Genomic DNA, 16,394 nt, shown 5'->3' on the forward strand with positions numbered 1-16,394 from the left:
ATAAAACTGTTTAGACATAATTAATTTTATTTGACTCATTAAAAAAATAAATATCACCGAACATACCTTTTCAGCCTTGTCTTCATCAATGGGGTACAAGTATTTTTCAAGTAGATCCTTCCAGAACTGATTTTCTCCAGCAGAGAGGAAAGCGACAGGGCCTTTCTTAAGCTCTTTATCTTCGATCCAGTATGGGTTTATTTCATCATTTCGTTCAATTTTCGGCTCTACAATATTAAAATTGATATTAATCACTAAGATACTTATTTAAACTGGAGGATTCATAGCAAGACAGAAAAAGAGAGAGACTCAGAGAGAGAGAGAGAGAGAGAGAGAGAGAGAGAGAGAGAGAGAGAGAGAGAGAGAGAGAGAGAGAGAGAGAGATCTACTGACCTCCAGCAGTGCCGGTGGATGCAGTATCTGTATCGTCGTCGTGTAATTGGTCCTCCTCAGCAGGATCCTCTGCCAATGCGCCCATGTGTCCGCCATGATGGTTGTGGTGGTCTCGGCTAGAGGTAGAAGTTGTCCTGCGCCTGCCCACCACTACATGACCATGAGGATCCACCACTCTAAAACACACAAGTCGGTAGGTTTGTTAGAGCTTCTTTAAAAAATTACCACTATTAGAAAAAGGAGTTGGCAAGAAGAGAACTATTAGAACTTCAATTTCTCCATTGGAATCATCAACCCTTCATTTACATTAGAAATTGGAAAGATGAATTGTTGAAATGCAGATAAAAGTTAGATATTCATATTCAATTGAAAATTCTCTCCAGTTTAAAACTACCGTACCTTATGAATAGAAACCTATCTCAAGTCCATACACCTTTCACAACAGAAACTTAGAAATTACCTGTAATGCATAAATGCTAATGAATTGATATAAATACAATTATCTTTAATAATAATCATTTATAAATTCTATTCAGATAGACATTTTCCATTACTGGAAATTCTATATTGGGTGGGAAAATGCTGAAATTTTGTTTATTTAACTTTATTAGACCATTAAAAAAAGCATTTTAATACATTGAAAATATTTCAGAATTGTTTTTTTAAGAAATTAATTTATGTGCCTTAAAAAGAAATAAAAAAATATGCAAAATAGAAAATAAAATAAAAAGTATTCAAAATCAAAACTATTTAAAAACATCTTTAACTATATTAATTATGACTGGATCAAAATCTTAAGTAGTTCAGCAGCTAAATAAAACCATTTTGAACACCTCACTGTACTCTGCACACAACTGAAGTTGCAAAATATGAATTCTCTTATGGTATATTATAAACATGCCTACAACGTCTTTAAAATTGCTTATCACACGCTTTTAGTTTTGAGCTGACTTATATAAAACTAAACTTTATGTACAAAATCAAAATTCTTTTTTTAATCCTTTTCCATAGAACCTCCCTAGCCAATATTGATGGACGTTCATGCTACTTTTCACTTATTACCTCTCAATGCTTTCCAGACGCTTTCCTAGACCCTCCAAAGATTCTGCAATCCGCAGCAGCTGTTGTTTCTCGTCAATGGGTTTAGGGTATGTGCAGAACATGCACTTGAACAATCCCGCGAAAGAAAGTTCGAAAGAGCCCTCATCGTTGTCATTGTCTGAGGGGTTACTGTTGTCTTGCAAGAAACCCAGAAGTGTCTTCTTCTTAGCACGTCGCTTGGCCTCCTCCGCCTCCTTTTTCTCTTGTTCCATTTCCTGAAATGATACACAGATCATCTCAGTTTGTATCTTCCAATTATTTGTGCAAATTTATGAACATCACAGTGAATGACTTTTCTAACTAACCCGTCCTTCCACCTTGAAGCATTACCTCCACCAACGAAGCACTGCCTTCTCTACAACTTGCACTGTGGTCTACCATACCTTCTTGGTTTTCTTGACTTGCACCTCACGTGTTCCCCAGGAGACAACGTTAAGGTTGATAATTGAATAGAGGATAAGCAAGAGGTACATGGCCGGGATAGACAAAAAGTAGATAAGGATGGGCAGGATACACTTGAACTCCTGGGGATGTAGAATGGCCGCTATCAAGAACGACCCCATCATACAAGACAAGAAGATGGCTGAAGGTGAACCGGCACCGTCCTCTCCCAGCTGGAGTGCTGTACCCACAAACACTGCCATCATTATAAGTGCGTAAGACGTGGACAGCATCTGTGCCACTAGGAGCTGGAACACAAAATACTGCATGAATGCCAGTTCTTTTTATTTTTGAAACAAAATATTTTGCATAACAAAATAGCATATGTAGACTTTAAAGTTCAGTATTACATTTTAGACTTGTAGAAATCTTCAAATATAAATTATGGATTTGTAATAATATTTGAGGCCTTCTTTGATAATTTCAAAATCATCCTCTTTTTTTCCTACTTTGAAATCAAAACAAAATAAATTAAAGTTTTAATTTCATTTCTTATTTGGGGATGGAGGGTATAAATTACAAACGTTATGTAGGTGAATTCATTGGGTAATATTTAAAATTAAAATTATGGAATAAAAATATTACAAATAAATAATTGATAATGTACTCATAGATATTAAACTCTATTGTAACACTTACCATAGAATACAGAAACTCTGGTAACAATTATAACTCCTCCTTCAATTATTTTAGCCTACTTCATGAATTTTGACATTCAAAATTAAATGACTGGTCAACGTGATACTCGAGACTCTTACCTGAATGCTGGCTTTGCAGGTGAAGCAGACTAACATGAAGAACAAAATGGGGATGATGTTGTAGTAGAAACTGGTCCAGTTGTCAATGCGGAATGCTGCTACAAAAGCTCCAACCAACATAAGGAATATCGTACCAGGGCCCAGAATTGTTCCTCCCATCAACATCACCTGTCACATGATGCAAAAATTGTATAGTATTGTTATAAATCATAATTAAGTATACATTTTTATTCAACCTTCATTCTGCATGCATCCTAATAAGAAGTTATTTATTGTTTTCTTTATCTCAGTATAATGACCACAATCTGAGAAAGCAGTGTCACAACACCAAACATTTTAAAATTACTTTTATACTAATTAAATTAGTCTGCAAACGATATATACCTCACTCAAAATATCTTAAGAGCATATAACTTAGATATACTTCAGAATATTTCACTTCTCTATAGCATAATATGATATCATTAAATCATCATTTACATTTCTGCAAATAGAGAAACTCCCAATGGTATGTACATAATTAAAAAGATTTTAAAAAGTCTTGTTATAATCCAAGGTCGTGTTATCATAATCCACACAGTACCTACCTGGTAAGCAATGTAAGGCATGGAGATGTTATCATTAATCTTAATCGTCTTCTTAGAGTCCATTAGCAGGTCCATGATGTTAGCCATGGTGGAAGGTACCCAACGTCGTCTCTGGTTGAAGAACTCATTGAACCCTTCAGGGCAGTGAGTGTATGCATCACTGGCAGCTGAGTACTCCACCCTGTAACCTCTTTGCAGCAAGAGGGTGCACAGCCATCGGTCCTCTCCTGTACAATGAATAACAATTACCTTGCTGATTAGACTTCAACACATATTAATATACCTACCAGTGCTCAGTTTTATTTCAAAGATCAATGTGACACACTGTTCTTTACTCTACATTCACCAAATTACATCTCACCTTGATCGTATTGCACATAATACCTAGCCTGGTTGTATTTGTAAGATTAATCTGACACACTGTTCTTTGCTCTAAATTCACCAAATTACATCTCACCTTGATCGTATTGCACGTAATGCCTGGCCTGGTTGGACTGGGTCGTGTATCTCCTCATAACATTATCATCCATCAGAGCCTTGCCTCGAAACAGAGAGAAGCAGCCAGGACTACAGAGCACACAGCCGATCATGTGTTCAGTTGCTTTCTGCAGCCAATGGCCAATAGCGTATTCGAACATCTGGTACCACACCATCAGACCTGCACATTGCACAATAGGACATTGTATTAATATTGTGAGTTCTTACTGGGAACCTGAGAGAAAAGGGAAAAAGAATTGAGAATCTTATTGGTTGTTATAAAATGTTACCAGAACTCTTGAGTTTAATGTCCAACAAAGATTTTTCTAAAACATAAAAATTTAGGATTGGTTATCAAATAAACCAGAATTAAATAATATTTTAAAACCCATATTTAAGAATCTTGATTGCATAGAGGGTATTTCATAGCCCACACTCCATAATCAGGAAATTATAATGTTAACACTTCTTTAGTGTACAGATAATTTAAATCTAATAAGTGACCCTATGGAGGAAAAGTGATAACTAATGACGCTTTAATTCTATAAGTCAATTTACTATTAACCTGACACCTGTTTATATTATATTATACAGGGGGTTGCAAAAGTAGGTATACAGTAATTAAATATGTTAAAGAATAAGTAGGTTTATTTCTACAAAAACTAAACTTTTACAATCTATTTTAAGAGCGTTAAGAAACAGAAATTAACTCTTAAAAGTGTTGTACTTCACCAATACAATGTACTTCCTTTTGTGTTCAAATTCACACTGCTGTAACCTTGAAGTTACGCTTAAACACACTTTTCGGCAAAGTTCTTTATTTTCATCTATGTCTTGGCAAGCTTGGCGAATGAATTCAACCATCTGATTAAGATCACGAGGTTTTTTCGAAAAAACCTTGTCTTTGACAACTCCCCAAAAGAAAAATCCATCGGTGTCAGATCGGGAGATCTTGCTGGCCATTCAACCGATCCTCTTCGACCGATCCACGAGTTAGGAAACTCCCGATTTAGTAGGTCACGCACGATTGTCGCATAGTGGGCAGGAGCTCCATCTTGTTGGAAGTAGAATTCCTCATTACCCTGCTGGATTTTGATTTGTGGTATAACGTCAGTCAGCATGTCCCTGTATGCATGTTGGTCTACAGTGTTATGAAAAATGACAGGTCCAATGACACCTTTACATGAAATGCTAGCCCAAACTGTTACTCCAGGTTGATTCAGCTGTTCTTCGAATGTCAAGTGTGGATTATCAAAACAGTAATAGACACAGTTGTGTCTATTGACTGCACCTGAAAGCTTAAAATTAGCCTCATCGCTCCAAACAATTTTTTGAATAATTCCCGCACCTTGAAGTTCCTCGTTTAACATTATCTCGCAAAACTGCAGTCGACGATCAGGGTCGTCCTCTATTAGCCCATGAATAAGTCTTGGAATGTACATTTTCAAACCTAACCGTTTCATTAGGCGTCCTAAAGATCTGCGTTCAATGCCCAGTTCAATTGATGCCCTTTTTCTTGACTTTTTTGGGCTTTGAACATAGGTCTGTGCGAGAATCATTTCGTTTTCAGGAGTAGTGACAGTGATTGGTCGTCCAGCCTTTGGACCATTGCAGATAGATCCTGTAAGGTTAAACTTATCTCTTAGTCTATAAATACTTAATCTGGTTGGTGGTGGTGTATCAAACTCTTCTCTCCATCTCTCTCGAACTCTTTCACAGTTTTCTGTCTTCCAATATTCTTTCAAAACCCACTTTCATTGATCGTTGGTCATGTAACCAGCCATGATGACAGAAGTGTAATAATAACAACACTAACAATGAGAAAACATTGCCAGCTGTTAGTAGCAAACGTATTATACAGCTGATCAGGTGGCTAACTTGGGTATTACCAACCAACTAAAACTGTATACCTACTTTTGCACCCCTCTGTATATATGTATATATATATATATATATATATATATATATATATATATATATATATATTAAACTGTATAAATGGCAATAGCCTTATTTAATTTCAATAAACATTGAATCACAAAAAGTACTTGCTCCGCCGGGACAATAAGTCACAATAAGTCCCGGCGGAGCAAGTACTTTTTGTGATTCAATGTTTATTGAAATTATATATATTATATTATTCTGCTGCTGTTATTTATTCTTTTAGATATTTTATACATTTTTACAAATTAATTACTGTAGTAAATTGTTGATACTAGATTTTTCAAATCTCTTATCTTAATCTTAAATTGTAACTTTTTCTGTTTAATTCCAAAAACTCACAGTCTTTGGTGGTTAGTGAAAATTGTTTTCTTTATTTCTCATAGAAGAATTTACAGAATTTGAATACTTGATTGGGACAAAGCGAAAAAATTGAGGTTGGCTACAATGACAGGAATTAAGTTTTCAGTTATAAATGTTTCACATTAAACGTAAGTATGAACCTACCAGAGCCGACAGGATGGATACGACCGCAGGCAGCACCCAGGTTCCTGTTCTTTTTCATCAAGTCAATGAGCAAACGGACGGCATGAGGCTGGAAATCGATGTCTCCATCCAGCGTGAGCAGGTAGGTGTTTTCTGCTATTACTTCCTTGCGCTCCACAGAGATGGGCAACTCCATGAGCCTGTGTCCCAGCAGATAGTACATGTACATGACCTGAAGAGCAGACAGTGGTGTGAATATCACTCCAGTTAAAATTATAAATGGGCTCTGAGAAGAACATTAACTTCCCAGTAAGGAAAAGAAATAAACTTGTATTCACTAGCTATATGAGGTCAAGACATTCAAAGTTATTAACTAGAAAAACATTTTTTGCTATGTCACACTGTCAATAATCGGCCAGGTTCTAGTCTAACTGCCACAACATTTCATAACTAAGATACAAACTTTGAAATTTTACTGCAACCAAAAAATGTAACAATCAATTTTCAACAACCCACCTGGCTCCACCGTTTTCTGTGCCTGATTTTGCCCTTGTCCTTCAGATGACAGATCATCTTGGTCTTGCCAGGCAGGGTCCACACTAGTCGTCCTCCGTACGGAGTCGGATATTTGGTAGGTGGTCTAATGCGGATATTGGTCTCGTGGACGTGTGATGCCGCGTCGTCAATAGTCGACACCAGGAGCTTCACGAACCTGTTCACTTGCGACCAGTCATCATTCACATCGCTGATCTCAAATGCGTCATCAAAGTAGAGGTGGGCTGCAAGATTTGGAGGTGATGAAAAGTTGTTACACAAATGGGATTGAATATAGATTTAAAAAAGAATGTCTGTTGTTACTTTTACTACTGTTAATCATTAAATGAAAACAACAAAAACATGCATTACACTAACATACAGTAAACAGCATTTAAAAACAATTATATAGATAAAGTCTTTAATTGAGTAACAACCCACTTGAATTGATTATAATGTTATTAAGCTGCAACCAATTTGTTTGCACTGTTTAATAATTAAAACAAATAAATCATAGATCTCTAAATTAGTTTGTGGAATTGTTTGTTAAATTTGTATATCTATAACCAGAATGTAAACTAAAATTGGAATGCCACTTTACATAATTTAAATTAATAATATCATATACCTAATATCCAGATGTAATTATAGCACAACTTGAACAGTACTATTTTCAGTCTTGTTATACTAGAATAGAAACAGTCAATTGACATAAGCTTTAAAAATTGTAAAAAGCAGTGTGAGCAGTAAAAAGACTACTGTGGATAAAAGATAGCTAATAATAATAAATACAACAGTGGGATTGTGGTTGAAAAGGATTTCTATTCATCTTCTATGGCACAAGAAATAGGCAAGCTTCAAACACTTAACCTTAAAGGGTTAAATTCATGCACTGGGATGATAGAATATGAGGAAATTTGGACTGTCTCTTGCAGAGAGTCCATGGTACATAAATTTACTTTAGCTATGACTACTTTAGAAGAGGAAAAGGCTAGCATTGTCCTAGGCTATACCAGTTGAAGTCTGCCGACAGAGCATCATTCCCCCAGGCTTAGCAGCCTTTGACACTCGATGATCAGTGTCCACTTGAAACACCATCCTCCTCAGTAAAATAGACCAATTGAACATGTCATATCTCCCAATCCATGCTGGGATATTTACCTTCAGTGACATGCCACTCCTGGATATGCATTACACAATGCAGATGTAAAAGACATTGATTGACTTCTGCTGTATTCAGGGAAGGTACTACTACATAGGTATAAGCTAGCAAGGAATAAATCCTTCTGGTGGATTTTTCATGTAAGTGATTGCACTTGAAGTTTACAGTTCTGTGATTTAAGTGATATGCCACTGAAATTTTTGAATAAATTTACTGACTTTAGACGTGTAGCAGATTAGATATTAGATATTTTTGTGTAAACAATTTCAAGATCGGAAAAAAACTGTAAAAACATTATTTTTATTTATTATAATTTGCTATGCTTCATAGTATAAATCTAAAAATTTGTTTAAAACATTCTAAGAATAAATAACATAATAAAAATTAATATAGCTGATACAATTATACTAAAATCGTTTATGTAAGAAATGCTAAAAAAGGTATGCTTACTGTAGCCAGTGTTTAGTGGTTCCTTCCTATTCATGAAGTTAATCATTGTACATAACAACTAATGACAAATACTTTCCATCAACTATAGGAATACAGTATTTTTAACGAAGAGCAATTTTGATAGACATCACAAACTTTAATATCTTTTGTATTTGTAAGGATATCAATACAGTATGAATTGTTATTCTTTAAATCTAATTGTAACACAGAAGGTAAGTACAACAGGTGGTATAGACATATAGTTATTTCTTGATTTTACAGTTCATCCTCTAATTTGTATTTTCAACCAAACTATAATGTAAATTATGGTTATGTATATTAATGTGAGCAATGATAGACTGAGTGTTTTTACTCCACAAAAAAAAGATATAACAATATAAAATATAACATTTTTCAAAATTTTGTGCAACTTACAAGTACGAGGGGTATTAGAAAAATAAGGTTCCTTATGCCGCCGAGACAGAATGCGATATGTTGGGAGAAATCTGGTAACACTGTCTTACTCACCAGCTGTCCCTCTCTCTATATCCATACCACTCGCGCCTCGCTACGTCCAACAGTGCCGGCCTAGCTGCCTTCGAAGATGGAGGTCCCTATCATTGTTGCCACCAGATGCGAAATTCGTGCTGTGATACGTTTTTTTAATGCAAAACAGATTTCACCTATTGAAATTCATCGTTAGTTAATCGAAGTTATGGGGGAAACTGCATATCTGTTCAACACGTTCGGAAACGGTGTAGAGAATTCAGTGAAGGCTACATTGAATTCATCAAGATTAAATCTGAAGTGGACGGCCTTCAGTTTCAGATGGAGTTGTTGAAAAAGTTGAGACAATATTGGTTGAAGATCGGCCATCCCCCCTACAGCCCAGACCTAGCCCCAAGTGATCACTTCCCATTCCCAAAATTAAAGGAACACTTGGGTGGCCAACGCTTCAGTACCGATGATGAAGTCAAGAAAGAGGTTACTCGATTCCTCAAAGGATTGGTGGCAGAATTCTACAACAATATGGGGATAGAAAAGTTGGAGGCATCGTCTACAAAAGTTTTTTGGACAGAAACGGACATTATGTGGAAAAATAGCTTAACTTTTAAGTTTTAAATTGATGTATAACACTAGGTAGAAATATAGAGCTTTCTATTTTTAAAAAATCATGGGAACCTAATTTTTCTAATACCCCTCGTATTCAGCTGTTAAAAAGTTCACACTGATGCTTTTATCATTTTAAAACTTCAGACTTTTGCTAACCATTCATAAAAACTAACCAACGTGGTCTATGCTATAAGCTTCTCGATTTGTTGCTTGTTTATACCCAGATTTGTGACTATACTCTTCTAAATGTATGAGTTTGTACTCTAACATACTACACTATTAACTCCAAACAAATTACATTGTTGTGAAATAATTATATCGTTGTTCCCTACCTAGATTTAAGTGCTAACACAGACCAACTGCTTATAGTTTTATAATACTGTATTGTATATCTAATCTCAATGCAATGCACCATGACTACGCCTTACTTTCAAACTCGTAATAGTCAGGATCCACAACTCGGAGGTACTTCTGAGCCACTCTCCTGGCGCACTGGTCCTCATCCAATCTCAGGATGCTCTTCAACATCTCCATCATCTCCTCGCGTGTCTCGTGCCACATGGTTGCGCACGCGTAGATCCGTGTGATGCTGTCTGACTTCTTGACAGTGCGTGGTGTAGTGCTGCTGTTGTCTGTATGGACTGAGATTGTCTCGTAGTACTCGTCAGGATCCTTCTCACGATCCGCCAGTTCCTAAGATGACAAAATTCTTTAGAAACTACAGCAGATATAATGATTTAATTTAGTACAACGCCATCAAGAATTTCATTCTTCACTTAAAGTAAATCAATTTTATTATTCTCAGGAATATTATTAGTGGGATAATTATAATTATAATAAGATTCCTAAGAAAAATATATATGATGTTAACTGGAGATATGTTAATAGAATACATAATATGAAGGTTCCACAAAATCCCTAGATCATCATAGTTCTAGATAAATTGTTATAGTCTTGGAACCAAGAGCCTATTTGCACTGCATATGCATACAATCTGGCTTTCCTTGAAATTAATAGAGGACTTTTTCCTAAGAACGAAATCGATCATCAGCCGTGCTAATTTTGGTGGAGGTCGAAATGGGAAGGTATTAAAAGGTTAAAAATATGAAAAGATAATTTCTCAGATTATATCTTTTCTACCATGATTGACTTCAAACTGATCATCAGTCACATAAATTATAGTTATATCATCATCAAGCAACTAGATGTAGACTGATGGTCTGTATATGGTTAGCTGATGCTGATTTAACATTTATCTATGTGTCTGACGGCTGGTTTTAAGTGTGTCGAGCTAAAAAAATAAGATTTGAGAATAAAATAATCATTTCATATTTTAACCCTTGTGATACACCTCCCTTCCCTCTCCCACATTTCGACCCCCACCAAAACTAGCATGGATGAGATCTAGAAGAGTGGGTGGAGCACGAACAATGGGAGGTGAACTGTTATCTGCACATAACAGTCCCTCATTGGTCATAAGAATATCCAAATTTACTTATTCAAGATACACAAGTCCAGAAACTCAGAGTGCCCCTAATTTCACTTACTTCTCCTAAAAAAAATGGGAAATGGAAATAAAAGAGCTTGATAGTACAGTCATTGGCCACGGCCCGACTCTACTCTCTGGAAAATGATCTCTGATCAGCAGGCTTGAACTAATATCTCTGCGTCTAAAGATAGCTAAAAATCAAGGGAGCATTGAACAGCAGAAGAAATGTAATGCAGAATTAATATGGGGAGTGCCGATGGCCGAGCGGTCTAAGTCGTTGGACTTTGGGTCTGAGTTAGAGATAGCGCAGATTCGAATCCTGTCTGTGACCATTGCAGTTTTTATCAGTACCATCGATCTTGTACTGTATCGACACTCTCCCTTATTCTGTTTTATAAGATCCTCACACAGGCCAGTGGCCCATGAGAGCGGACAGAATAAGGCTTAAAAGGGGATCAGCCTCTCCTTTTATTAAAAAAAAATATTTCCAAGCCAGATGGAACAAATCACAGGAGTACTCTGAGAAGTTTATAGGCACCTTCTTCACGTATTGTGGGAAATGGTTCCAAGAGAAATTATTTCTGAGCTGAAATGTTTTTAATAAAGGAAAGCCATGTTTTTAGCGTTTTACTAATGAAACGCATGTTTTACTAGCTTCTACTGTAAATGTTTACGATTAAATCTTTTTAACAGTATGACCCAAAATTTAATATCAACACAAATTGTCTTTGTTTAGACTTAAGACGGACTTTTAGTCCGTTTGATTCTTTCTCCTTAATCTCATTCATAATTTACTACCAATTTCTCAGAAACTCTCATGCCAAATTTACCTCAGTCTTGACATCATTGCCGTCGTCTTTCCTGCGGTTGAGACCTAGTGACTGGTCTATCAGCAAGGTGTTGTACATAGGCAACACGAACAGCTTCTCTGTGGTAGCCAACCTCTCAATCTTTGGTGTCCAGATGTGCAGAGTGATCCAAGTCTGGGATAGCAGCCATAGTAGCCACACCCAGGCGTGCTATAACAGGTGATTCATGACTCAATAAACTTTAATTCAAATGAATATACAATAATTACATATATTAGAATAAATATATATATATACAGTTAAATTTTAAAAAAAAATAACAACTGGGTTAAATTTATTTGTTACCTATTATATAGTGATCAAAGAATTTATTAAAGTCTAGTTTATAAGTTTAAAATATGCATATAAATACTTACATTTACAAATCATACTCAATTAAAAGCACACACATGAAAACACAAAAACAAAAATCACTAAATATGATTATAGTTTTGTTTCAAATTTACTCAAAACCCCTTGAAATAATGAGGTTTAAGTTGGAGCAGGCATCCTTTGACTTCCTTTAAAACATAATTATATCTCTTTCTATAAGATATATTGGGATAAGAACTATTTTGAGAGATACTATAAACAATTTTTTTTTTTTTAATTAAGTTTTCTTTTTGTTAAATTCCAGATTGTGGCAATGTACATTTTTGTAATAGTGAGTTTCATATGTACTATTATATATTTACTATTCATCTATGTACTAATGCTTCCTTTTTTCTGATTTTGGATTTTAAAAACTGGTTAACAATTAGATTTTATTAATTTTGTAGGATATTTATTATTTATTAATAATAAATATAAAAGTTTTGACTAACTAATATGTGAGTTCACATACCTGTTTTGAGATAAAGTCATTGAGGAAGTACACTGGAGGAGACTCGAAGAACAGGTAGTCAGGTATGGTGTTGTGAAAGAAGCAAGGATCATCATGTCGGAGTCCACACATAGCAATCAGCAGAGAGAGGGTTACTGGGATTGTCAGGTTCACAGGGAACGCATAGCTGAATCCTTGGATTACGATCTTACATGCAAACTTGCCTGCAAGCATCAGTCAACATTAAAAAAAGTAAGGATTGTCATATTAGAGTCCACACATAGCAGTCAGCAGAGAGAGGGTCACTGGGATTGTCAGGTTCACAGGGAACACATAACTGAATCCTTGGATTACGATCTTACATGCAAACTTGCCTGCAAGCATCAGTCAACGTTAAAAAAAGTAAGGATTGTCATATTAGAGTCCACACATAGCAATCAGCAGAGAGAGGGTTACTGGGATTGTCAGGTTCACAGGGAACGCATAGCTGAATCCTTGGATTACGATCTTACATGCAAACTTGCCTGCAAGCATCAGTCAACATTAAAAATAGTAGGGAGCAAGGATTGTCATATTAGAGTCCACACATAGCAGTCAGCAGAGAGAGGGTCACTGGGATTGTCAGGTTCACAGGGAACGCATAGCTGAATCCTTGGATTACGATCTTACATGCAAACTTGCCTGCAAGCATCAGTCAACATTAAAAATAGTAGGGAGCAAGGATTATCATATTAGAGTCCACACATAGAAATCAGCAGAGAGAGGGTCACTAGGATTGTCAGGTTCACAGGGAACGCATAGCTGAATCCTTGGATTACGATCTTACATGCAAACTTGCCTGCAAGCAACAGTCAACATTACAAAAAGCAAGGATTGTCATATTAGAGTCCACATATAGCAGTCAGCAGAGAGAGGGTCACTGGGATTGTCAGGTTCACAGGAAACGCATAGCTGAATCCTTGGATTACGATCTTACATGCAAACTTGCCTGCAAGCAACAGTCAACATTACAAAAAGCAAGGATTGTCATATTAGAGTCCACACATAGCAGTCAGCAGAGAGAGGGTCACTGGGATTGTCAGGTTCACAGGAAACGCATAGCTGAATCCTTGGATTACGATCTTACATGCAAACTTGCCTGCAAGCAACAGTCAACATTACAAAAAGCAAGGATTGTCATATTAGAGTCCACACATAGCAGTCAGCAGAGAGAGGGTCACTGGGATTGTCAGGTTCACAGGGAACACATAACTGAATCCTTGGATTATGATCTTACATGCAAACATGCCTGCAAGAATCAGTCAACGTTACAAAAAGTATGGATTGTTATATTAGAGTCCACACATAGCAGTCAGCAGAGAGAAGGGTCACTGGGCATTGTCAGGTTCACAGGGAACACATAACTGAATCCTTGGATTATGATCTTACATGCAAACTTGCCTGCAAGAATCAGTCAACGTTACAAGAAGCAAGGATTGTCGTATTAGAGTCCACACATAGCAGTCAGTAGAGAGAGGGTCACTGGGATTGTCAGATTCATAGGCAACGCATAGCTGAATCCTTGGATTACATTCTTACACGCAAACTTGTCTGCACGCAACATTCAACATTACAAGAGGAAATGAGACACTTTTTATTAACTTAACAATCACATGAATCTGTATAAAAACAAAATAGACTCACCAAAAATGTAGCAGAGATAAGCAGAAATAATATGCATAAGGAGCACATAGACAGCAGTGTTGTATTGAGCTTCTATATCTATTACTTCTCCTGTGGGTACGACATCAGCAAGATCTGGCAGACTGGTACCACTGAACATTGGCTTTATCTGTAAACAAATCATCAGGTAAATTGTGGTTTACTATATCCAGGGGTATCATATTAACCAAAATTTTTTAAAGAAGTACATTTTGCATATATATACTTTAATAGGCCTATACACATTGTTCAAACCAATCACTAAACTCTAAAATACTTGAAATTCAACTGCTGGAAACTGGTGAAACATCGTTTACACTTTTGTCAGAAAACACAATGAAAAAATAAATTGTTCAATATCTTATTTTTGCTATGAATGGATTTAAAACTTTATCATTATATTCTTACAGTTCGAAATTGTTATTTCTAACAATAAAATAAAACATTACTTTTAGAAAAAAGTATTATGTCTATAAATAAATACCTGATCCTCTTAGAATTTTTTATTAATGATCTTATGTAATATATCTGATTCCATTGTGGAAAGTTGGATTGTATATTTAACTGTTGACAATATTGCCCATTTATTCTATCTGCACTAGGGTTTAAAAATTATTTGTGACAACAAAGGAATCAGTCAGTTCCTGTCAGCTCCTAACATATGCTAAATACTGCCAGGTACTTATTTTCATTCTAACTGAACTATTATTTTCATTCTAAATAAAAATTAAGTTTCCTCTTTTTGCAGGTATTTCTTTGATTTAATCTACAGATTGAAAGTAATTATCACACTCATCTATAAGTTTGAAACTTGATATTGCTAAATTCCACTCCAAGCAGAGACTACCAATTCCTGCTGTTCTTCGTTGAGAACATACAGATATGGTAAAAAATACAGGCTAACTTAATAGTGATCTTACCTCAGTGATCCTGATTTTATGAGCAGAGAATCCAGAGCTGAAGGAAGAAAAGAACTTGGAGATGCTTTCTCCTCTGTATGCAACAGCCATCAAGGTGACGACAAAGAAACATAGGATTTTCCAAATAGAGATGAAGATGTAAGTGAAGTAGCGAGTGCGCTTCAGTCTGTCCTTTATCCTCCACAACGGTTTAGTCAGGACTGTAAGAATAAATAAATTATAACTAATTTACCCACTTATACTAGGGTGCTTCATTTAATCCTTTCACATGTTTGAATGGTTTGCAAGTCAAAAATTTAATCAAGCAAAACAGGATGGCCAAGTCCTTACATTGTTAGGCCTTCTTGAACAAAACTAATAATTGTTGATATTAATCATCAGTAAAATCACTCCTATACTAACCTACAACAGAGTTCTTGGCAACGTAGTTCTCCCACCAGCCACAGGAGATGCAGACAAGGCTGACAGGAATCAGCCACAGGTTAGGCTGTTCACCACCCTCCAGAAGTGGCCACACTACGAGGCCTGTGGCCTGAGCGGCTATAGCCATTATGTCCACCAGCGCCTTCATGTACACCTCAGTCTTCTCTGAGCGTGTTGTACAACCCTTAGTGTTGCGAGACACCAGACCTACACAAATTCATGATAACAATTACATAATTGACCAGAATATTTGTGCAGTCAGTTCATGTGATGTGGACAAAATGTGAACTTTGTGACCTTGCTCTACACTGATATAGACCTAAGCAAAATTTAGTGATGTATTGTGCAAAGCTTTTTAACTTAATGAAAACAAGATTTTAATTTTCTTAATACATTACAATCTGTACAAATCACAAATTGTGCCAACAAAATAAGTTCAAATGTGCTCTTACACTTACAGTTTTGTTTGATGTTTTTATGTTTGAGGTTAAGTATATATTAACAATTGTTGAGTAAAAAATTCTCATTTGTGTTATATGTAATGTAGAGTTATATTTAACTTTTGGTGCTAACTTAATTCCTAAGTAAGATTCATCATTCAAAATAAACTGAAAACAATTAATTATTAGTTTTATGGCACATTAAACTTCCCGCCACTGACGTTCTGAAGTCTACTGGATTGTCCAGCTGGGATGTATCTGTAAATTCTGATTGGCTGATGGGTCTTATTAAGTTTATCGCATCTAAACAAAGAGTATGAAAATAAAG

The 16,394-nt window shown here is 35.9% G+C and overlaps 1 protein-coding gene across 2 annotated transcripts in view; it reads right to left on the reverse strand.

Moving 5' to 3' along the window:
* The window catches only part of LOC124364979 (chitin synthase chs-2), a 69,322-nt gene that overhangs the window by 11,083 nt on the left and 41,845 nt on the right, over positions 1–16,394 (reverse strand). For both annotated transcript variants that reach the window (XM_046820841.1, XM_046820840.1), the window contains exons 4-18: positions 15,606–15,833; positions 15,204–15,403; positions 14,266–14,413; positions 12,604–12,806; positions 11,742–11,930; positions 9,851–10,115; positions 6,701–6,963; positions 6,206–6,416; positions 3,738–3,938; positions 3,281–3,507; positions 2,694–2,861; positions 1,878–2,183; positions 1,456–1,709; positions 394–569; positions 67–227 (exon numbers count right to left, since the gene is read on the reverse strand). In XM_046820841.1, coding sequence (XP_046676797.1) covers positions 67–227; positions 394–569; positions 1,456–1,709; positions 1,878–2,183; positions 2,694–2,861; positions 3,281–3,507; positions 3,738–3,938; positions 6,206–6,416; positions 6,701–6,963; positions 9,851–10,115; positions 11,742–11,930; positions 12,604–12,806; positions 14,266–14,413; positions 15,204–15,403; positions 15,606–15,833 — 3,200 coding nt within the window. The remainder of the gene's footprint in view (positions 1–66; positions 228–393; positions 570–1,455; positions 1,710–1,877; positions 2,184–2,693; positions 2,862–3,280; positions 3,508–3,737; positions 3,939–6,205; positions 6,417–6,700; positions 6,964–9,850; positions 10,116–11,741; positions 11,931–12,603; positions 12,807–14,265; positions 14,414–15,203; positions 15,404–15,605; positions 15,834–16,394) is intronic.

The sequence above is a fragment of the Homalodisca vitripennis genome, chromosome 6 (genome assembly GCF_021130785.1).
Source record: "Homalodisca vitripennis isolate AUS2020 chromosome 6, UT_GWSS_2.1, whole genome shotgun sequence".
In the NCBI taxonomy this organism is placed as follows: domain Eukaryota; kingdom Metazoa; phylum Arthropoda; class Insecta; order Hemiptera; family Cicadellidae; genus Homalodisca; species Homalodisca vitripennis.